The 24,435-nt window shown below is 39.3% G+C and overlaps 1 protein-coding gene across 2 annotated transcripts in view; it reads left to right on the top strand.

Moving 5' to 3' along the window:
- The first annotated feature begins 2,720 nt into the window (after positions 1 to 2,720).
- LOC133980880 (protein furry homolog) overlaps positions 2,721 to 24,435 on the top strand; it is a 47,641-nt gene continuing 25,926 nt past the window's right edge. The window contains exons 1-15 of one of the 2 annotated variants that reach the window (XM_062419724.1): positions 2,721 to 3,305; positions 12,568 to 12,767; positions 17,301 to 17,354; positions 18,623 to 18,762; positions 18,893 to 18,983; positions 19,142 to 19,221; positions 19,319 to 19,399; positions 20,413 to 20,581; positions 20,971 to 21,063; positions 21,159 to 21,257; positions 21,929 to 22,030; positions 22,369 to 22,472; positions 23,090 to 23,198; positions 23,377 to 23,463; positions 24,192 to 24,363. In XM_062419724.1, coding sequence (XP_062275708.1) covers positions 3,089 to 3,305; positions 12,568 to 12,767; positions 17,301 to 17,354; positions 18,623 to 18,762; positions 18,893 to 18,983; positions 19,142 to 19,221; positions 19,319 to 19,399; positions 20,413 to 20,581; positions 20,971 to 21,063; positions 21,159 to 21,257; positions 21,929 to 22,030; positions 22,369 to 22,472; positions 23,090 to 23,198; positions 23,377 to 23,463; positions 24,192 to 24,363 — 1,798 coding nt within the window. In that variant the 5' untranslated portion in view covers positions 2,721 to 3,088. Of the gene's footprint in view, positions 3,306 to 3,371; positions 7,314 to 12,567; positions 12,768 to 17,300; positions 17,355 to 18,622; positions 18,763 to 18,892; positions 18,984 to 19,141; positions 19,222 to 19,318; positions 19,400 to 20,412; positions 20,582 to 20,970; positions 21,064 to 21,158; positions 21,258 to 21,928; positions 22,031 to 22,368; positions 22,473 to 23,089; positions 23,199 to 23,376; positions 23,464 to 24,191; positions 24,364 to 24,435 lie in introns of those variants that run through there. The other variant, XM_062419723.1, reaches the window with a different exon arrangement.

A 24,435-nucleotide genomic window follows, 5' to 3' on the forward strand; every position in this document is an offset into this window, starting at 1 on the left:
CCTGTCTGACCTGTAAAAATTGTAAAAGGTTTCATTGGCTGTAAAAGGTTGGTAGCTTGATCTCAAGTGGTATTAACTCCCGTCACTTTGCATTCAAGACATTTGTAAATATTTAATCATCTCTGTGTTGCTCTATTTTGCTTCTTCTCTGAGCGTCTGAAGAAATGAGCGGCAGATTCATACATACACTGATATTTCATCACTCTAAGTTGACAAGTGTGTTATGTAACAGTTGTGTATGCAGCTTTAGTTCCCACAGTGCCCCGTGTGTTTGTCTACTTGTTGCATCTGTGTGCTATTCAAGTCCATGAGCATAGCAGGAATTAACCTTCAGCTGGTTTGTGCTAACATTGGGGCCTGATATCTATCAATTATTCATCGTGTTCTGCTCTGCCTGTGCTAATCTAAATGTGTCTCACCATGGAAACAGCCTTCTGTCTCCGCTGGAGGGTGTTGGTTTCATTGGCCGTTCCGACTCCAACCTCGTTTCTCAGTCCAGGCAGTCCTGCTCCACATTCTGACATATGCCATAAAACAATCCCAGGACAGTTTTACAGTTTATTTTAGACTTCATTTGATGTCATGTCAGCTTGTCATTGCTTCAGTTGTTTTTGAGACTTGACAAAACTTTATATGGAAGTTTATTATTGTAGTTTGTTTTGTCTTCCCTGAGTTATAGGTTGTTTATCATGTATTATGTTGTGGTATTTTTCTATTCAATTTCATTCATATACAAAGCTCATCGTCTACAGGGTGCTTTGCTGCTAAACCTGTAAGTTTTTATAGTATAATATTAATCATTGCTAAATGATATGCAACATTTTGTTCATATAGCTCAAACATTCCATTATTGAGAGATATATTTGGACATTTTAGACAAAATCATTGTCATTAGTTATTTTCAGGTTATGTCCTACTTATTGTTGGCTGTTCTTGGTATAGTTGTGTCAGAGATGCATCAGTCCCAGATATATTGGTCAATAGATGGAAGGACCGACTATTATTTGCCAAAATAAAGGCCAAATGACACCTACTTGTATTTACTTCAGCTACTGAATGATGATAATCTGTCTAGTGGTTTCATGTTGTCAGGTTGCAAGTTTGCTTTAACTAAATTCAGGTCAGACTCAGCAAGCAAGTAACCACAAACATTGTGTGTGAATGTTTATGTGTAAACGACTGGGAAGTACTCAGGTACTCATATGTAGGTTAACAGAGCCAAAAGTAAACATTATGTTGTCAACTGTTAAAGTGAGCTGACCTCATGGCATTACTTGGCATTATACTTCAATTGAACACTAGAGGGCGCACCTTTACTATAATATCCTTAACCACTTCATGTCATTTACAGTAATACCACATTACAAGACACTAGCCTCTGTCTTTCTTAAGTACTTAACATTTTATTTGAAATTGTACAGAGGAATAGAGAGAGGATAGGAGCATCACATAACCTATGGTTAAAGATTAAAACTATTTCTAATAAAGGGTAAGGTTTAAACCTAAATCCAGACTAATTTGTAACTTACACTAGAGTGGAAGAAGGCAGGTGTGACTTGATTTAATCGGTCTTTAATGCTATTGTGTATTTTTGTGTATGTTTCCCTCCATATAAATATATGTTTATATGTGTGTATTATTAAATAATTCAGTGTTTCCCTACTGTTGGTCTTATAATTAAAAATCAGGTCCTTCAACCCCAAATATAAAACATGTCTTCTGATGTTGTGAAGACATGTATTGGCTTTGCTTGTTATTTAGTATGACAACATAATGATCCTTGTCCCAAAGGATGCTTTCAAGTAGGTCAGGACCAGACTCATGGGTAATTGTAATTCACCTTTTTGAATCTACCCTTTTCCTTTGACAGGTGGATGAAAAGTGAAATTACTGCTTGTTACCAGAGCTTCCTGCTGTGCAGGTATTCTCTGTGACACAGTTCAGCCCTGTTTGTTCAGTCAACTGTGAAGTTAGACGTGTTAAGGTGTGATGTATGACATTTTAATGATGACCACATTGTTTTGTACCGCAACACACATCTTTGAAAAAATGTGTTGATGCCATGAAAGAAGTGTATAGGCTGATTGTTCCATGCTGTTACTGTGGTTTCTCACTAAAACAGAAAACGCCTTCACTACACGTACGTACACATGGTGTTTGTATTGCTGATGTAGGTCAGACTTGGAAAAAACTGGTTCATGTGGTAGGTGTGTCCAGTTACTGTTCACTTCAGTAGTTGAAAAAGACTTATTAGAGCATGAGTGCAAGCTGTGTGAATGTTGCTGTGGATTTATGTCCTACTTATTACTTTACTGTAGTTGATGGTTTCACGTCAGCCATAAACTTCAGGAAATAACACAGTTGGAAGACTACAAGTGCCTCAACTCAGATGACTGGATCTAGAACAAAGTGCTAATGGGCAGATGTTGTGTACTGAGCTGCTGGAACCAGTGAGGATCTCCTGCAGTGCATGTGGATGAATTTTTCTGTCAAAGATCTCGGACTATGAAGAGGACTCATTGTGCAACTTTTAAATATTCTTATTTATGCTGGTAATGAGAGCTCAGTAATTTAATAATTGAATTTGCTTAAATTGGCTTAGTCCATCTTATTGGGAAATTAACACTATCAGAGGAAAACATGTTTATTTAGACTTTAATGTGTAGTCTCCAAGACAAATACAGGATATTTATTCAGGAATGCCTCGTGGGCATAAAGTAGGCGGGGATGTTGTAGCTGTCAGAGCTGCCTCTCTTTCCCTCTCCCTCCCTCTTTACTCATGACTTTGCCTCTCTCTTCTCTGCCTCTTGCTTTTTAGCTGAAAAGAGGAGGGACTGTCTAAGTAATCCAATACCTGTCCAATTCATGAATGTTACTGTAACTTACCGAACTGCCCTGCCAAGTGCAGGGGTTAAAACACATTAGCAGACTGAAGCTGACAGCTCTGGCTGCATCTCTGCACAGCAGAAATCTGCTGCTCCACCACAAGAAAGAAGTTTGTAAGGAAGGAAAAGGAAGACACAAATTGAACACTACATTAAAAAAAAGAGAAAAACCTGGCAGAGCTTCAAATGACTGTTTTGGAAGAATGATAGAAGTAGCTGTGGGCTCCCTGCCATCCAACATGTCTTCAGAGGAGAGTGCTGTGAGAGACATGGCTGAGATTGAGACGGATTGCTCTGAGGGACTGGATGAGGTTGTTCTTGGGCGCATTGCCAGCTTACCTCTGGATCCATTCCCACCCAGGGACTTCAGAGGGAAGTTTAAAAAGATGCGCCACAAGAAGAGGCCCACCATTCTTGAAAGTAGGTACTGCTTTGACTCTTTGAAGTAATCACCTCAAGAATTCAGTTTTGAATCTGTGATTTTTTATAAATAATCATAAAAAACATACAGCAGAGGCAGTAGCAGCAGATTGATCCTGGACACTTTTCATCCACCACTGCCATCACTTTGTGAAATACCTCACTTCACCATTGTATTTGTCATATTTACCTAGGAATCTGATGACTAGTTAATAATGGACTCAGACAGTGGGAGAGTGCATTACATAATTTTGGACATCATGTAGTTGAGGTCATTATCACAATATAGTCTCTCTTCACTTTCCAAAATTACTTTTCTCCTTGTGTCTTGGGAAAAAAGGAGAAACAAGGAAACAGTGTAATAAGAAGATCCGATATATATATATATACGAGCAAAAGACAGGAACACATAGAAACGAGGCGCACCAGGGGCAGAGAATAAGAGTAGTCTGAGCTTGATACCACAAAGATAGCTCAAATGAACAGACATACCTCACATTCCTCACCTTCATCAGAGCTTGATAATGCTTTTAAAAAGTGCTTAATTTGTCAGAGCTGTTGTCCACATACATGAAAGCCTGATTAAGGAAAAATGTTTCCAATAATTGTTGTGATTACGATGTGTTTCAGAATGATTTGTCTCATTCACATGTTGCTTTGAGACTAAACATGACTGCTCGTGTTGCTGCCAATAAACAGACCTTAAAATGTCGTAATTATGAGAGTGTTACTTAAGTAGCTCCCTCCCAGTTCCTAAGCAGCAGCACAGATCCTATCCAATACGCCAGCAGACTTTCACTGTTTTACATCTAAATGTTTGGCAGCAGTTACGCTTGACAAGTTTAGAGACATCCAGATAGGGTGTTATGCCGTAAACACTATATTTAGGTTTCTGCAGAGTGGCAGTAGTTGAGATATTTTCATGATACACACTCCTGGTTGTCATGATGTGTCGTGACACAAACATGCAGTTGTCGTTTCTGGCATGTTCATTACATATTCTTCTGATCTGCTTTGACAGTGTATATCTGTTTTAAAAGAGTGCATATTTTGTTTCATCTCTGTCTTCTACAGTCAGCTCCAGTCTCTGAGAGACAGTCCTTCAGACAAGTTATTACTGCTTCTAAAATAATATGAATCACAGCTTGTCAGGACAGGTGGGTTTGATAAACTTGATAAACAGTGAATAGTTTAGGGATCTGTGTTGTGATTTTGGACTTATACTACTTTTCATATTTCATTATCAGAAAGAGTACTAACTGTACATTTGGTGTTTTTTTGCCTCTTCTATTTTTACTATCTTACTTGAGACGTAGGGAAGTCTGAGGTGCGTCTATTTGTCCGCCTCTACTTAGACTTTTCCTGTTTAGCAGCCTTGTTGAAAACAATCTAAAATGATTCAACGGGGGAATTACATAACTGTTTGCCCTTCGGAGGGCCTCTTACTGGACATGTCAGACTGACCAGATTATGGCTGATGGATAAGTGAGGGAAGTGAACCATTTGGGCTGATCACTGTTACCAGTAATGAAGTTCTGTTTCTGTGACCATAATAGGCCAAGTGATTCCCCACAATTAAGCCAATTTTGCTCCAATTAGACAAATGTTTGACTCAATATTACATCAGTCTGAAAGGAGCATGAACTGCAAAAACTGCCACATTATATGAGAACAGTTTAGTTTCAAATGGAGTAATGATTGAGTGTACAGTTTGTGTTTTTACACACAGGATTATGCAGCACAGCCTCTGTACATTGTATAGTACTTAGACTGAATATGGCAATTACTTTAGGGTGGAGAGATATTTGCTAATGGGAAATCATACTGGGCATGTCTGAAGATTGAGACTGAATAACAACCAAAGCCACTGTAATTGTTTACTCCTTCTGTTTAATAAAGCAATTTTCCATATGCTAAGATGTTTATTCTTGAATACAGAATGCGACTTATTTCTATTACTAGTAGGGACCTATTACCCCCATAACATTTCTTGTATTTTGTATGTATTGCACTGTTTTGACATTACTCTTTGCAATAGTTATAATAGTGATGAGAGTGATATGTTTGATATCAAGTCCATCAGTTTGTGAATTCACTTGTGGTCCTTCCCCTTTAATGCAGATTACATATGCAATATTTTTATAACCAGCAGAGCAGCTCTGTAAAGTACACATTATCACTGGTCATGGTCTTCTCATAATGTAAAAGCTGTATTCCCTGGAGTGTTCATCTGTTGCAGTCCGACTAAATGAGTCAAGTGTAGTTACTGAAAAACACAACACCCATAAATGATGACACAAAGGTACAACAGCTCTTTTTTGCAAAGTGGTTTATTGACAAAATTAAAACACAGTCACTGCTGCGGGAAAGAGGGCGGGATCATACATGAATAAGCTGTAGACTGTTAGAGTGCACAAAACTAAAAATATTTCCTGTATGACTAAATGACTTACGTCACTGCTACAGGAACAGCGAGACAGTGCTGTTTGGGTATAAAGGCCTCAGAAATGTGTGTTTACCAAACACTGTCTGCAACCAGTGATGGCTTCTCCATCATAGAGTGTTACGTAATGAAGGTCAAGTGGCTGTCGCTTGATGGACAGACAGAGTTCTGATAGGATTACACTAAGAGAGATGAGAGGCAGCAGAGGAAGGGGGATTGGAGGATGTGTTTTATAGTCCATATGGCTGAAGACATGCATCTTTTTTATATGTAAGTGTTGTTAGGATTAAAATAAATCAGAGATGTCAAAGGCTCAGAAAAGGCAACTGGACACTTTAAATTTCATTTTTATTTTACTTGTTGTATGGTAAGAATAATGTGATGGCACTATTAGAAGACAACTAGTCAATTCTACTATTTGACTTCATTCAGGATTATGGGCTGATCATGCTGTTTTGAAGTGTTTTATATCACTTTTCTCTCAACCTTTCTGTTTTCTGTTCACATCACGATTTTGAGATAATATTGTATATGTAATATATTGTGTATGTATGTATATCATAATATGTAGATATTGCCTAGCACTACTGTTGGTCATACTGAACAGTATGCTGATGTCATATAGAGCTCTGGAGACCACTGTGTATCATTTGACCCTTTTTTCATTAAACATTGAATCATTTTACTGAAAAAATGATGGCCAAATTAATTAATCATTAGTTGCAGCCTTAAAAAGAAAGAAAATCATTTTAAAAAACCAAAGAACTTTGCAATATTTAACCTTTTTCTGCCACAATTGTTTAACGTTGCTTTTGTAAAGAAGTAAACAACAGTCAGCCCCCTGCACCTGTGTAGATGCCCCTGTGTGTTCAGTTAATCCCAGCTGCTTACTGATCACTTTAGTGTCTTCTTTCCTCTGGTCTCCCAGACATTGTAATGTGTCATACTTCCCGCGTTCTCCATCTCCTCTGTCAGTGGTGCCGGCCTGTCAGATGCTCCTAGTCATGCTGAAAGACGCACAAGCCCAACACTGTCATCGTTATCAGGCCCTGCATGCAGACAAACAGTAGTTATTATTAACTGCGCTGTGCTAAGAGGATTGCTTCCTGCACTCTCAGCCTCCGTGCAGTTATTTAAAGGGAGCTTGCATTGCCGCCCACTGCCTGCCACAGCTTTACAGAGAGAGAGAGAGAGAGAGAGAGAGAGAGAGAGGAAGAGAGAGATAGAGAGAGATGTTGGAGGTAGCAGAGGCAGGGGAGGGAGAGACAGAGGGCTGTTAGCCAAGGACAGGACACAAGAGACGGGGTAGAGCTGTGCTCGTGTGTTTTCTCAGGGTCTCGTCAGCGCAACGGCATTGTGTGCGTCACAGAGAGGTGACAGCAGGCGCTACCTGCTGGTCCCAGCTCAGCTGCTGCTGCTGCTGCTGCTGTTGCTGCTGCTGCTACTGGAGGGAAACCACAACTAGAGGGGGGACACTCAACAGGAAGCTGCAGCCATGGCCAGCCAGCAGGACTCAGGCTTCTTTGAAATCAGCATCAAATCCCTGCTGAAATCATGGAGCGGCAGTGAGTAGGAGTTTGTCTCTTGTTGTTGTTGTTGTGCTCAGCTGACAGAGCTGACTAACTGACTGAGGCTGCAACTCTACGGGAAATCTGACTTTTTAGCCTCTTTTTCCTGTTGTGGTCCATGACAAGGACGTGCTGTTGCTTGTTGCCGATTGAGCCGAGCGTGATTTTATAGTTTAGCTTGCCAGTTTTTTGCAAACGTGGAATTATTATACTTTTAGCAATAGAGCATCACACTTCCAAAATGTTTTATGTTGTCTCATAGCAACAGCCAGGAACATATAGTAACTTGGACTTCCTCCAAGTATCTAGTAAGAGCTACTTGCTAAGAAGTTGCTCATTGTACACAGTCACCATCATACAGTAACATCACCTAGATTAAGTAACATGTTTATGTTCTGCTGATGGTGATGGTGATTCAGCATGTCATTGTTGCTGCTTCTGTTTAAATTGAAGCCTTATTTTAGTTTAGTCTGTGAGTCTCTGACAGAGTCTAAATAGCTGTTATTAAGTGCCAGGACACAGTAATAGGATTAGTGGAGGTTCAGCTTGGTTGCATGTTTTGTCCAGAGGTAACGGCTCCACTGCCTTCCATCAGGCCCATGAGGGTGAGACTGGATGCCTTCCTGTTTCTGATCATGGCATAATTCTGTTTTAAGATATGAGAGGTGGACTTAAAAGAATAAAGTAAAAAAAAAAAACAACAACTCTGCACCGTTACAAAGCACTTGTGGTATAGATTTCCTTCTAAACCCTTTTACAAGCATTATCTGTCAAGTACAAATGTTTAAAAATCTAAAGTGAGGAATGGGGAGCAAGTCAGCGCCCCCCTCGCCCTCCTCCCCTCCCCCCAGATAGTGTGATAGCTTGTGTGTATCTATTGAATGTGGATGTAAAGACATACCGTAGAACATGCTGTCCTTGTCTACACATTCAACATTGAGCCATCTACTGATGATGTTGCATAATCCTCACAGTGGGTCACTTTGCTGATAAAGGCACAGGCAGTCATTGTACTATATCTGCAGCCATCCACGGCTCTGCATTTAACATTTTCATTAAATATGTGATCTCCTAATCTCATCTCTCTCATATCTCCCATTTACATGTTATGTAATGAATCAAAAGATGACACAGAAACAGAACCGAATGAAAACTAATGTAAAAACACTGGGTTGTTGGGCCTTAAAAATCTGATATGATGCTGCTGAATATTAAGGAAAAATGTATGTATTGCTTTCAGTGTTGACTATGAAAAATTATCTGTTTGAATTACTGCCCTTGAACCAACATTATGTATTTCCCTGTTGTATATTAATTACTATTTGTCCTGTGACCACAAGGTAAACAAAGCCATGGCCCTCAGGCACTGGTCTCTTACAAGTCAGTTTGCCCAGCTCTAATAAAACAGTGACAACTAGCAGCACAGAACTGGCATTGTGTGTCAGCGGCGTCAGGTCTGGTGTTCAAATTGCCTGAAGGCCGGTCCACTGTCAGCCAATCAGAGCAGGGAATGAGCTGCAGCGTGCCGAACACATCGGTGTTCTTCTAATGAGTGCTCAAACATGTTGTTGAGTTTTATGTTATGAAATGCAAGTATGCAGAATTTATTTTAAGGTTTTTGTATTGAATTGTTAATTTTTATCTATTCTTCTGTTGTATATCTGTTACATTTGACCACATTCTTTATAATTCCACTTCTATGTTTTACCTTTGTTCAACCAAGATTGCAGTGCATTGCTTATGCTCAGAAGGTATACATAGACAAATCCACTTGTGTTCAGCTGGAAGAGACAGATGCAGGCGTTTTAACAAGGACTTATATAAATGGCCTGAAACACTCTCTCACAGCAGGCAGCAGTTTTCAGCATGATGTCAGCTCACTAAAACAGGGCTGATGGTCAATAGTTTGAGACCAACATTTTAATCTGCTTTCACAGAGGTCTGTAATCACTCTCTCACTCTCCCCATTTTTTTTTTGAGACACTCAAACTGTGAACTTGTGATAATGTATTAGTATCAGGATAATACTCCATTGGCTCCAGTTGTTGCCTCCTCTTTTGATAAGCAGTTCAGCAAAAATAGTTAAAAATTCAACTCCTAATAGCCTCCCAGATAAATGAGGAGAGATTTGCAGCTGTAATTAATTGTAGAAATGATATACTTTGCACAAAAATCAGTGCTACTTTTTAGCAGTTTAAGTCATACATTTAATGTAATGTTTAATGATGTTTTCCCTTTCTCCTTTTAATATGGAAATATAGCTAGTTGGGTACATCTGGATATTTGACATAAAAATGTATGACCCAAAACAGCCAACAAAAGGTTTCCACTTATTACATAACATGACTTAAACTTTAGTATTAACATTAACCTTTAGTGGAGCACCTACAGTAAGAACAGTGTTCCTTTTATACTCCGTCTGGGAGAGTAAATGTTAATACTGTACATTGGTGTTGGCAAGTATTACATGGTAATGTTAGGCCCTGACAGAGTGTACATTGCCCACTACTCGCTCACAGAAATGCATTGTCAATGATTCTCACAGCAGCTGGACAAAGTGCTCCCAGAGGTCTATGTTGACACGGGAATTTCTGGTCCAGTCAAGGAGGTCAGCGGTATCTAAATATCCACCCACTCTGTTCACAAACGGCTGCTAAAGTGGTTGTTTACTCAGTGGGACAGTCTCTATCGATGCATGTAGGGAACTGCTTTCTTTGCGCATGCGTATATGTGCGTGCATATGTGTATGTGTGCATGTGTGTGTGTGAGAGAGAGACACTTGTTAGCTTGTTTGTATTGTCCTCTAGGGAGCACCACCATGCTCAGTTTGTTTTCAGCATGGCGATGATGTAATGCACACTGTGCCCAAGCCCCTTTTCGTTTGTCTGAGTCTTCGTACATCGCTCAGAGCAAGAAAAAATGCTTGATATGCACACTAGTCGCTTTCTTCACCTCCCATCTCCTAACATGGCAGCGTTTAGTGCAAATGAGATGTCCATCAAACATGCTATACTTTGTAAAATGTTCTCTGAATCAAATGGATTTGCATACAGACTCTCTGTTGCTGAAGAGTTATCTAAAATTCAGACTGTTGGTTTTCCTTAATAAGCATTATGCTCACAGATTTTAACTTGCTTAAGAGTCAAGCTGCCTCTGTTCAATTTAAAGGGAGTGGACTAAAGCAGTGTCTGATCAAGAATTGTGTTTACACTGGTGGTATGTACCTCGTGCTTTAGGATCACAGAGGTGGAGGAAAGGGGAGGGCTGCTCTGTCAGTATAGTGTGTACCCCGGGATAAATATAGTCACACAACTATGCCACCATAGCATGTTGGACCTCATCACTGTGCTTTGCCTCAGCTAAAAATTCCTGCCTGACCTTCACTCTTGGAAGCCACTGGATGGTCACAAGGCTAGAGGAAGCCATAGCAGAAGGCAGCTCAGGGAGGGAGAGGGAAAGAGAGAGAGGGAGAGACTAGAGACTGCTTGGTCTCCTGTACCAAACACTACTCCCACTTTTTAAAACACACCCGCTGTTGGCTCTGTAAGCCATGGAAATTATGCCCAGGAGGACAGAGCCAGCTGACAGACAAGACATGGACATTGGTGGATTTTACTAGCGAGCATTTGTCTTAATTCAGGACAACCCTGGATACTATATCCTCCTTCCCCACTATGGATGGGACGGCTGTGTGCTGGAGTAAGGCCAGCGTCATCAGCTTCATCAAGGGCCTGGGTAGGTGCCGAGTTGCCATGAATGAGAGAAGCATGTTCTGAAAGCCATACGAGATCGTCACACATGCTGGGCATTCCTTGAAAGATATTCCTTGAAAGATATGATTCTGGTACCACAGTGTTTCTTTCTTATGCAGCTTTGCCAGAGCTGCATATTCTCACAGTATAGAAAAATGCAGATTAGAAGTATGCTCAACTCCTGTCATTTTTTCTGCTCTCCACAACAGCCGCTGATTTGTATAATCTCTATTCCACATTCACCTGTGTCGTTCAGCAATGTTTGCTTACATTGTCCTCTAACTGACAGTAAAGAGGTAATAGTTTTGAGTAAAACAGTTTAGGCAACTCATTAGAGCTGTTTTCATCCCATGGACCTTTGATCTGTGAGAAAATTGATGTTTCTGCTTTTGGTCCCTCTTTTGGCAGACTATAGACACCATTAAATTAAATTAGCAGTTATCTGATTCCTCTGTTTAACTTGTGCTGTTGCATTTTGGCGTGTCTCAACTTGAATACATAACATAACCGTTCTCAACATAAACGGCTTCGCTGTCAGTGTTCATCCTGCCTTTAGGTATCCTGATTAAACTAGCTTTCTTCTGCAGTCTCTGATGTTGATCTATAATTTAACACCAAAGGAATAAACTAAAATGCTGACCACAAAGTCTGGTGTTTGAGAGATGTTATGTGTGTCTGACACAGTGCAGGCTGTACTTCAACTTCGCTGCTGCCTTTGTGAATTTCTGTCCTGTCATTTATCCTCTCACACACACACACACACACACACACACACACACACACACACACACACACACACACACACACACACACACACACACAGAGTCCAGTAGCTGAAGTAAATGTGCCTGTCATTGTCAGGCAGTAACTCTTTTCAGTCTGTCCAGAAACCTCTCTGAATATTTTACACATCTGAGGTATGGCAGTTTGTGAGGTGAACGTGCAGTTAGGGGTTATAGAGATTCCAGCTAAATGAAAATTTCACTGCTCTAATGAGATGTTTGTATGCAGTTCTTTACTATATTTAGCAGGGATTTTTTTGTCCGGAGGCAGCAGAGTGTAACACTGAGGTACAATTTAACTTGTGAGTTAGTTCATGCGGTTTTATGGCCTCAGCCAAGCCATCCGTAATTAAACGTGGGCCACATCACAACACTGGCTGAAAGATGGTCACATGCACAAGATTTTTGCTTCCCTCAAAGGGCAATGACATCCTTGGTACGAAATGAAAACACCAGCTGCTGGCCATGGTGTTTTAATTTCCACATGCGCGCTGTGCACTGTAGCAGTAGGAAAGAAAGAGCAGACTCAGGGCAAGCTGGTGCCCTTTGGACAGTCTCCCTCAGGAATGTTCAACATGTTGGGAACTTTATGTCCATGTTTGGAAACTTCTCAGTAGATCTGTGGCTGATCCTGTCCCACTCATTTGTGCTTGAAATGGCAATGTTTTACTTGACAAAATTGTTTCCCATCTCATGTTTCTTTTGTTGCTTCTGCAGCTTCGCCCGTGGGGAACGGATACAGTAAACCCCCCATCCCTCCAGTCTGCTGTCCTCAGGGAGAGAAGGGTCCTCCAGCCATGATGCCCATCAGCATCGACCCGGAGAGCAAGCCGGGCGAGTACGTCCTCAAGAGCCTATTCGCCAACTTCACCACCATGTCTGAGCGCAAGATCCGCATCATCATGGCTGAGCCGCTGGTGAGTCAGCAGAGTGGCTGAAGGGTTTGGTACTTTGGTGAATGCTGAGGTTGCTCTGTTTCTCTTTTTAAAGACGTGTTGGGATTGTTAAGTGCCTATTACTATAAAATATGAGGAAAAAGCAAAAATTGTAGCTGGTATTATCAGGTAAATATAAGGTGTTCTATAAAAGTGGTTTCCAACCATTTTTGATCATGACCCCTTAATATACAACCCTATCTACTAGCTCCTTGTCAAAGGAAGGTTGTCTGTCATTTGTCAGAAGTTCAAAGATGGATTTTTACAGAACAGTATTTAATTATACAGTGAGAAAAAAGCTAATATTTGAAAAATGTAAAAAAGACAACAAACATTGTGTTGTGTAGAGTTGAGTTTTTTTTCTCCTCTTTTTTTATTTTATTTTCTGACTCGTTAATCACTTTGTGACCTCTAATGGGAGTCTTGAACCTGAGGTTGTGAACCACTCTAACAAGGTCAGACAGGAAGCCCGACACACAGGCCCACAATAGCTGGTTTGACAGCAATGAATTGCAAACACTGGTGGAAGAGGTATGCAGATCCTTCCTAGTACTCCAATAGAAGTAAACATAATAAAAAATATTGTTAAATAAAAGTATTATTGCTAAAATGTACTTAACAAATCAAAAGTTCCTTATTCTGCAGAAAATAGCCCCTGAGAACATAGATATATTATTATATATGACATTATGGGATTGGTATTACTGACACATTAATGCACATAGACAAGTTCTGCTGTGCAAACTTGTATTCATTGTTTCACAGAAATGCATTTTCGTTATTTTTGTGGTTTCTTTTTAGAGATATTGGATCATCTTACTGTTTGGGGTCTATCTAAGAAGTTTAGGGGGAAAATGTCTCTTTGGTGGAACTGATAACAAACTCATAGACATGTGAAAGGGAGCTTCATACAGTATAGACACAGAATGCAAACTTTAATTGTTTAATATAGCTTATGATATATTGTTATTTTAATTGTTTTATCTGACAACAAGCTGGTAAAAATAGAGGAGTAAAGGACTAGTTTCCCTAGTAGTAGTGGAGTAGAAGTAGAAGGAGGCATTAAATGGAAAAATGAGGTCCATAACTGAAGTGCAGTTACCTCTATTGTTGGAGGCCCAAAAAGACAGCCAGTGTCACCAGATTAATTTATGGTTTTTGTGACAACTGACAGCCTGACTCCTGCTAATGACTTCCTTAGCAATTTTAACTTCACAGATATATATTACTGTCAAGGTCTTTGGCATGCAACTGAGTCTCAGTCACTAAAGCGGAGATGTTAACTACCCTGTCATGTTTAATTGCTGTCAGCTGTAGGTGTGCTTTTTTGTGTGTGAATCACCAGCTCTATCTGCACAGGAAAAAAATAAGCCTTGGGACAAAACATGGAATTTTTAGCCAGCTTCATAGTGCGTGCTTCAGTATTTACAATCTTCAGCTGAGTTTAGCATGGGAAATATACTGCTGTAATAACCCCAGGGAAGAGTTATAGTCACCTCCTCTATACTGTATTCTTTTTAAATTTTGAACCTCAGAACTGATGGAGACAAAACATGTTTCATCACATTAGCAGCTGTTAAGACTGAAATCTAAAATGAACAGTTTATGAACAGTTTTAAGAGTTGCACTACTTCCAGTGAGTCCTGGCTACGTATCTGAACACCATGGCAATTATGAAAATAAGGACATAATTGGCTGTCAGGGATTCACTCAAATTAAGCTTTGTAAGATAGAAAAACTGAATGAAATGTTACAATTTTTGTAGTTAACTATCAAAATAGGAGTTCTGGGTTTTATTTAGTGATTGATCTCCTTACTGGGAAAGGTCACTTCCCTGCTCAGTAGAGTGGACTGATCAACGTGCATTGGATTGTAACAAAGAAAATAATCATAACTCAAAATAATGACATTTTGACTCTTCAGCCTTTCCAGTTTGAGAATTTTCTCAAATGTAAAGCTAGATTTTAAAAACTCAGTTCTGAATAGACTCAGTTCTGCGTTTTTTTTAAAAATCTTCATCATTTGTTTGGGAAAGCACCAACATAAATATACATCTGCCTTAAGGAGGTTTAGGTTATTCATTCACATATTTGATAAAGTCTGTGCTACATCTGAAACAATAATTTTAATAATCAATTGGTTGATAAACGGAAAGCTCGTGCTCCAACTATTCACTTGTTAAGATTTCCTGCTTTTCTTTTCTTATGTGATAATGATCTGGGAGTTTTCGACTGTTGGGACAAAACAAGCTGCCAGCCCTGGCTTTTGGATGTCTTTACAGTCATTTCAGCTATTTTCTGACATTTTAACGATTAATGAATAGTTCATTAATTGTGAATATAATTGGTATATCAGTCTATAATGAACATAATTGCAGCCCTGGCCTATTTGGAACTGACTGTTAAGCCTCCCTCTCTAACTATTGTTTCCTGCCCATGTCTATATATTGACAAAAATACTGACTAATGAGGAAATAGTGGAAAATTAGATGAGACAAGACAAAGGCAGCCATTAAGAGGAGTTTTTGCCCAGTCAGGGTTGAAAGCTGATCGGTGAGGCCAACAACAGCTGTCATAAATAATTCTGTTGACAGACAGTCAGGCAGACGGGAAGAGTCTGTGTGCGTTAATGCAGGCTCCACTCACCACCTGCTCCCAGGACCACTTTAGTATCTTACAAGTACTACTGAAAGTCAACTATAAATGACTAACTGATCCATTTTACTAAGAAAAGTCTCTCACTCCAACTAAAATACTTTCAGCAGTAGTCACCATACCTTTTGCTTTATGTGCTAAGGCAGCGTTACATTATTTACTACATATAGTCCCCTTTCCATGTGGTTTGAACAGGTCTGATATACTATGAGTTTACTTAGGGTCTTATATCAATGAGGCTGCTGTAGACTGCTGTCTCCAGTTTTAAAGGCTGTGATTTATGGGAAGCTGTTAGTCACTGGCCGTGGTCTGCAGGGAAGTGATAATTACCACAGGGAAAGTGTGCAGCTCGTTTTAATGTGCCTCTCTCCAGAGGACTGCAGGGAGGATGTCTCTCTCTTTGTTTTTCCTCTCAGTGGAAAACTGATTGAGTAATTTGTTTTAACCGTACCTTGAAGATATTGGCACACAGTTGTCCACCCTGCTCATCCTCATTGTCACAAATTTTATTTTTACAGAATCCGTCATGTTCAATGATTTATAGTCAATATTAATCAAATGCAGACCAAACCAAAAAAAAAAAGGACCATATTTTTCTATAATCTAGGGTCCAAATGCTTGACATCAAACCTACAAAAATTCACCTCCAAGAAATGCTGTTTGTAATTCTGATGATTAAATACAGTTGCTGCTGTATCACCACACAGGGTAACGCAATCCTTTAAAGCCCCACAGTGTAAGAGCCATTGACTTTTCTGTCACTCTAGCACAGATGGGCTCCTCAGATGCAATTGTTTTTGCCCAAAAACTAAAAGGTTCATCTAAGGCTTAGCTAGCATTCCAGCTGCAAGCAAGAGAGTGGCATTACCATCAGCCCACGCAATGTCAATGTCAGACAAGTCAGACAGTTAGATGTTTTAGATTAATCATCAAGTAAGTGATGTAGCCAACAAGACAACCGGGATGTATCTGGACACACAGGGTAGCAAAAGGTCAAATAAAGCAGTTTCTGTACCCTGTAGATATAAACATGCTCCAGCTGATGTTAGACTTATACTAAATATTTGATATCAGCCAGTTTCTTCATCACCAAAGTGATGCTGCTTCTCCCCAAAAGCTGCATGTAATATCTGCAATATAAAACAGCAATGAAGCTTTTGTAATAATATTCAAAATGACTCTTGAATTTGTTTTCAACATAGCGCAGAAGATTTTAATACATTTCCCAATGCTGAAACTCTTCAAGTTGCTTGTTTTATTTGAAATATCATTTAAAACCCAAAGATATTCACTGTTAGAGGACAAATAAAACATGACATTCTCATATTTGAGTAACTGGGTGCTAGAAAATGTTTGGCATTTATGTACTGAGTTAGAGATTAATTTTGCGACTAATTGATGAATAAACAAATAGTTTCAACTCTGCAGGCAGTGCAGCATTTTTATGACTCCATCTTGGTTAACAGCTCGTAATATTTCAGTTCATTCAGCCTACATAAGATGTGTCAGTGTGAAACGATTTGGTACGGCTACCAGGAAACTATCCGCAGAACAGAGAAGAGCATGTTGAGCCTTAATCCCCCACAGAGGCCTTTATCACAGATGATAGAAGACTGTAATAATGGGAGCCGTAATGAATGTCCCATCTTTAATATCGGACCCAGCCTGCTCATGCCATCCAAGCATCAGACTGATTGATGGCTCTCTCATTAGCTGGGCTGTAATGGATCCCTGTTCAAAAATACTTCACACACTTTTCAGACAGCATGGATGAAGTTATGAACTTCATACTAAACTTCAGAGAACTTTGCTAGTACCAACAAAAATTGGAAAATAACCCATTTTTTTCTTTGTTTTGCAGGAAAAGCCATTAACAAAGTCACTGCAGAGGGGAGAAGATCCTCAGTTCGACCAAGTAAGTACTGTGAAGCCCAGGATATTACAACCAAAGATAGATAAATACCGTAAAAAACGGTGTATAAGTCACACCTTAAAAGCGATTTTTCTTTCATTGAAAAGTGGGGTGTGTCCTATACACCGGTGTGTCCTATTCACCAGTAAAATACAGAGGGAGGTTGGATCTGGATATGATCATAGGTATGTAAAAGGCCATCCACACTAAGAACAATAACTATAACTATAAAGATAACGATGTGAGCGTCAACACTTATGAACTATAACGTTCTGTAAAGTACGCGCGCGCTTCAGCTTTGTCTGCAGCTAATTAAAATAGATAGTCCATTGATGACTGGTTACTGCTGTATGTTGTACAGAAAAATTAAAAAATAAAGCCAGGCCTTTTCCCCGGCGGGTGCTGATTCATTGAGTTTTAGTATTTACAGACCAAACTGACCCGCCTAACAGCAGACAAAAAATGATTATTTTTGTATGTGCATATTAGTTTGTATCTCCACATTTTTCTTAGAATTGATATAAAAGGCTAGCGTGTTTCTCCTCTCACTATGAGCAAACAGGCGAGTCAATTTTCACATCTTGAATACTGTGTGATGCACTGTAACATGAAAAGGCTGATGGGTGAAAGCCCTGCTCACATCCAAAAAGGTCTTTCAGAGCCAGTCAAGGGCAGGAGTGTTTACCTTGTGAGCTGGCAGTGACTCTGTGCTAGGTGTGTCTAGCAGGTTTGTGGCTCTGCAGAGAAGGCTCTTTCACAGCCACAGGGGTGTGTTTGTGCTGCTGCTTGAGGCCATTCAGCAGCCACACAGAGCCAGGATTCTTCTCTAGCCTCGTGCTGAATGAAGGGTTCGCTGTGTTCCCCGGCACAACCAGACTCTCCTCCCTTCCTGTGTGCCCAGCCCGGCCTGGCCAGCCCGTTCCTTCCTTTCCCTCTCCCTCCCCCTAGACTGATGAAGGCTGCCCCATGGGCACCTTGTCTTTCCACACAGTCCCAGTGTCGGCCAGCTAACCATTTACTCTCATCCCTCTACCTTAATGTACCATTGGATTTCACTCAAGAGATGCTTCATATTATCTAACCGCTTTCTTTTTTTACAAGCATAAGAAAGCTTACAATAAATGTTCATGAATGCTTGTGTGCTGCTGTATTTTTTATTGAAATTTGCTGTACAAATAAACAAAGGAAACACTGATTGTTATCACTTTCTCTGGTATGTTAACTGCCAAATGCAAACATTCATTAGCGCAATGTATGTCTTGTTCTTTCAGTTGATAAGCTCCATGAGTTCTTTGGCTGAGTACTGTCTTCCTTCCATCCTGCGCACTTTGTTTGACTGGTACAAAAGACAAAATGGACTAGAGGAAGAGTTGCACGAGTACCGGCCAAGAGCCAACACAAAGTCCAAAAAGTAAGAATCATTAAATTAATTTCTTCATGCAACAATGTGTCACCTATAGAAAACTGTGACGAAACAAAATGTGAAACTCACACACGCTGAATGATCATAGCAAACCTGCTGCTTTTGTTTTTTTACACAGTGATGAGCAGCAGAAAGATTTTTTACTTGAAAGGAGGGATTTGGCCATTGACTTCATCTTCTCTCTTGTACTTATAGAAGTTTTGAAACAGGTGACTCAACTCTCTCACAAAATTACTCTATGATATAAAACTCAATGGTTTGAGTTTTTGCATTGCAAAAAATAAATGTATCTTGGGTGCTTTTTGGGTGAACATGTTATTTTTGAACATTCATTATCCTGCTATTGTGTCTCCTGATTCTTAACTAGATGCCGCTCCACCCGGTCCTTGACAGCTTGGTCAACGAAGTCATTAACTTAGCCTTTAAGCACTTTAGATACAAAGAGGGGTAAGCTCTTGTCCAGCACAGTTCCTTCCTTCTTTCATTCTTTTTTAAAGTTTTTTAAAAAGATTTACTTTTCTTTCTCTTGTGTTTTTTCTCACAGGTATCATGGTCCTAACACTGGCAACATGCACACTGTAGCAGACCTCTATGCTGAAGTCATAGGAGTATTGGCCCAATCCAAGTAATGTTGAAATAATTACTGCACTGGTGCCTAATAATTCAGTTAACAAAGATGGAAATGCAGTATAATAATATTACTGAATATTACTGTTTTCTTCCTTCTTTCCATCCATTTCCTTTGGCGGTTAAATCTTTATTGGTGTCATGCCACATCATGATAGTGTGTTGCCATCTCTAATGCCTTGTTGCAAAACATTCCCCTGTTCAAGAGACTGGAACATACTGAAAGGACGACACACTTTTGGACAGGTCCTCTTCACACCAAACTAGGACTGGAAATTGATGTCTGTTTATTTGAAGTTTTCAGATCATTGCAGCAGGGAACAAACCCTTAAAATAGAGATATGGTTGGTGAGCACACTGCATACCTAATATCCAAAGTGTGCTCTGCTTAATTTCCTGTAGGAGACACTTTACTAAAAGGCTTTTACAGATATTTTTTACTTTCCTCTGATGTTAGAAAACTCAAAGGTCAAGAGTTTCAGTGTAAACAAAAATTATTCTGATAAATCTCATTGTTGTATTTGGAATACCTTCAGAGAGATTGTTTCTTTCTTTTATACAGTTCATATTTGCAGTTCACTGTTTGTTTCCGTAGACATAACTAACACACAGTTTCTCCTCGCATTCAACAAAATGCAGAAACAGCTGTATTCAGTTTTTGCAAGCACAGTAATAGCCACCAGGGAAGAGGTTAAGATACGCTCATATGAGCTCTCATGATGAATTATCTTCTAAATTTAGACCAACTGAAAAATCCCATCTCTGGTTCAATTTGGGCAGGGGATCAGGTGCTAGAGGAGGAGTTCATCTTGGGGCGCAGACTTGTAGTCTGAATATAGAGGAGATGATATTTTTGGGAGGTATGCTCCCTGAATATGTTGTAACTGTATGAATATGCGTCACATCTCAGTAGAGGAAACTTTTTGTGGAAGTGCTGATTTGGGATTTGTCTGAGTGAGCTATGCAGGCTTGTCTTTATATAGAATCTCATTTTTTTTTTTTTTTCTTTAGGTTTCCTGCTGTGAAGAAGAAGTTTATGACTGAGCTAAAGGAGCAGCGGCAGAAAGAGCAGAGTCCATATGTAGTCCAGAGTACTATAAGCCTCATCATGGGGGTCAAGTTCTTCCGAATTAAGATGTATCCCGTCGAGGATTTTGAAGCCTCTTTTCAGTTCATGCAGGTACAACAGACTTCAAATGGCTTGCAAATGACTGTCATTAACCAGCTTTAAACTTTATCTACATCATCTCAGTTATGATTATAAGCTATATTCTATAGTTTCATGCTCTATTTTCTTCAATTTATTGATTTTTGTTTGCATGTTATCTTAAAAAATTGACACTAAAACATTCAAGGCTCATTTCACCAATACTTAAAGATGTCAGGAATTTTTCGACCATGACTGTGTTTTTTATTGGCACGCAGTTTGTAGATTACGTTTAAATCTGACCATACAGTATCAGATGTGTTAACTTCTTTGGTGAATAGTTTCTTAACACTCTCCTCATATATAGAAAGTGATATTAGTTGTTTTGTGCTTTAAGCTATGTGACATTCTCTTTTACGCAGGAATGTGCTCACTACTTCCTAGAAGTCAAAGACAAGGACATCAAGCATGCCTTGGCTGGTCTCTTTGTTGAGATCTTGGTTCCTGTTGCAGCAGTAAGTTTTACCACATACATGAAAGAATATTTTTGGTTTCATGGGGGGAAAATGGTACTTGTCTTGTCATGTGACTGTGTGTGATGTTCTTGTAGGCTGTGAAGAATGAGGTGAACGTTCCCTGTCTGCGGAACTTTGTGGACAGTTTGTACGACACAACCCTGGACCTATCCTCCAGAAAGAAGCACTCGCTGGTCAGTTATCCTATAGGAAACAAAACTGACACAGAATGTAGTGCCTATTTGTGTTTTCCACCTCCATTTTCACTCTGACACCCTTTGCTGCATGTTTAGATAGCCTGGATGCCTGTGGTATCTGTGAATCTTCAAGCATTTCAAGGTCACTCTTGCGTAATGTTCTCTTGCAACTTCAGTGTCCACACTAGAAATAAATTATGAAGGAAGACAGGCAGCCATTTCAAAGCATAAAAAGAGAAGTGCACTCGGTGTAAGCATATGTGTGTCTTCAAAAAAGCATTACACTGCACTTTATACTGAGATGGAAAGACAATAACCCTTATGGAACAGTAACTTGCTCTTACAGAATGTCTAGACTCCTCTGAGGCAGCGATTATGGCTGACAGACACATTTTATGAATGATGCATCATCAGCAGAAAGCATTACAAAAGGAGAAAACATAATTTTGTCTTCAAAAGAAACTGGTTCACATATTAAATAACACTTATGCAGATTTTTTTGCAGATAATTCACAGTTCCTTAAATTATGCTCTTAAAAGACAACCTCAAACATGAAATGTGGAAACTAGAACTGTTCAGCCTTTTTTCTCAGCCAGTTTGAAGCTATTTAACAATGCCATGTATGATAAACAATGATAAATCTGAACACTTGCTGTTCTCCACACAGGCCTTTTACCCGCTGGTGACGTGCCTGCTGTGCGTCAGCCAGAAACAGTTCTTCCTCAACAGATGGCATGTCTTCCTTAACAACTGCCTCTCAAATCTGAAGGTAATGTAATGTGGAAAGCAGCAGTCAGTAACTCAGATCACAGTAGCCTTTGTTTAGGACATATGTAGATTCATAAAGATTGGTTGTCTTACATAATATCTGATATCGGAACGGTGTACTTAAGACTTAAGGCATTAATTATCCTAACTGTCCTCATCAGCATTAAATATATTATACAAGCATAGTGTGATTACAGTAATGATATTTTCGGTTTTCTTATTATATTATAGCCAACAAAAAAACTGATTTGTCACATTTAAGTTAAAGTGTCGCATTGGCTGCAAAGGTTTTGTGGTTCTGTTGTTGACTTGTCTACTATCAATGTACATTTATTACAGAGTAGAGACCCTAAAATGGCACGCGTTGCACTGGAGTCCCTGTATCGTCTGTTGTGGGTCTACATGATCAGAATCAAGTGTGAGAGCAACACTGCAACACAGGGGTAAGTAGTTTAAATTCTTATCTACCTTCTTATTTTTATAGATTTCTTTACTGGGGATGTTCATTTCAAGGGAGCATGAAACAAAACATCGTCCTTTATAAACTGTGAGAAACACGCTGATAAAGCCCATGGTCTGAAACAAACACCTGAAAACATTTTATGGTTTAAGGGAAGAACAGGAAAGTTATTTTAAGTAGAAATTTTACACCAAACCACCCTTCCTTGTTATTGATTTTATTGGTGTTTGGAAAAGAGGAATGCTTTGCTTTCTGTGTACACGCACAAGAGTACAGGCCTGGGGTCAGGCCTGCAGCAGATTGTCAGTGCTGGTGGCCCACAGGTTTATCAGCAGCTTACAGACATGATTATGAGCCTTGAGCCCACTTGAGGAATCCCAAACGGGTCAAGCCAGACTTTTCAAATGTGTTAATTAGGCCCAAAATAAACTAGTCTTAAAATAAGCCTCTGTCCAAGTGGATCCTCAATTGGGTTACCTGTACAAAATGGGACAATTTAATACACATTTTATATAGTTTTTCTCTGTAATTTTACACATCTATGGTTTAAATAAGTGTTCAATGAGGGTTTTCATAATTAATTCTTTTCTGTGTCCACAGCCGCCTCAACACTATTGTGACAACACTGTTTCCCAAAGGATCACGCAGTGTGGTACCAAGAGACATGCCTCTCAATATCTTTGTCAAAATCATCCAGTTTATTGCACAGGTAAACAAGGATGTACTGTACTGTACTGTATTGTACTGTATTTTAAGTCACACTGTAACAATTCATATTTCATGTAATTCCCAGTCATAACCTATTATAACCAATATTGAACACTTGACATGACATATTGCGAAATTCATGACTGTTTAACATATTTTTTCTCTGTATTTCATTGCAGGAAAGACTTGATTTTGCCATGAAAGAAATTATCTATGACCTTCTTTGTGTTGGGAAACCTGCAAAAGCCTTTAGTCTTAATCCAGAGGTACATGTTACTTACACTTTATAAACAAATCAGTCCACTTCAGCTGTTGCATTAAGTATTGGTGTAATAGAAATTAGGTTAAAGAGGGCTGCAACATGTCATTTTAATAGTGAAAACTGTTGTATTTTCAATACTTTTTGTTCTTTGTCAATTTAAAGTCATCCACATTGTCATTTTTTTAAATGAGCTGATATTTCCACCAATTACAAATATCTACATCTTCTATCTCTACTATCTCTAAGATAGTAAGATATTTTAAATCAAAGCATAACAAACACAGTGGCTGTCACAATAAACAACAATCCCTAAAATTAGTAATAGTTTGCTTGTTTTTGATTAAGCTCGCTAGATTGATTCATAGTACAATAATTAGTTATTGTACTACAGGGTTGTGGATGAAATGAGACAAAAAAACTATTTTCCATTCCTCATCAAATTATAAATATTGTTTGATTATCTTAGCTACTAGCAGTCAGATAAAATCAAATATGGACCACTACCTGGCCTGAACTGAGGACAGTCCCAAGTTTACTGCAGCAAAAGTATTGAAAATATGCCTTTAACAGTCCCACTGTTGCAAGAACTGCAGGAACTTTTGGTACAATTAATTTTCTCTGCTGAAGTGGTCTTTCAATTTCATTTTCAAAAGCCCAGCAGGACTAATAATCACATAGAACATTTTAAATCTGATAACAAACAGCTGAACATAACATTTCTTTGTTCCGCAGAGAATGAATATTGGTTTGAGAGCATTCCTGGTCATAGCCGATAAACTGCAGCAGAAGGACGGCGAACCTGCTATGCCTAACACTGGTTGCACTTTGCCCTCTGGGAACACACTCAGAGTGAAGAAGACATACCTGAGCAAAACGCTGACAGATGAAGAGGCCAAAGTCATCGGTGAGTGAAGCAGACCTTGGTCAGGAATGTTGAAAATGTCATGCTTTTGCAGACTTACATAACACTGACACC

The sequence above is a fragment of the Scomber scombrus genome, chromosome 5 (genome assembly GCF_963691925.1).
Source record: "Scomber scombrus chromosome 5, fScoSco1.1, whole genome shotgun sequence".
NCBI classification, from domain to species: Eukaryota; Metazoa; Chordata; class Actinopteri; order Scombriformes; family Scombridae; genus Scomber; species Scomber scombrus.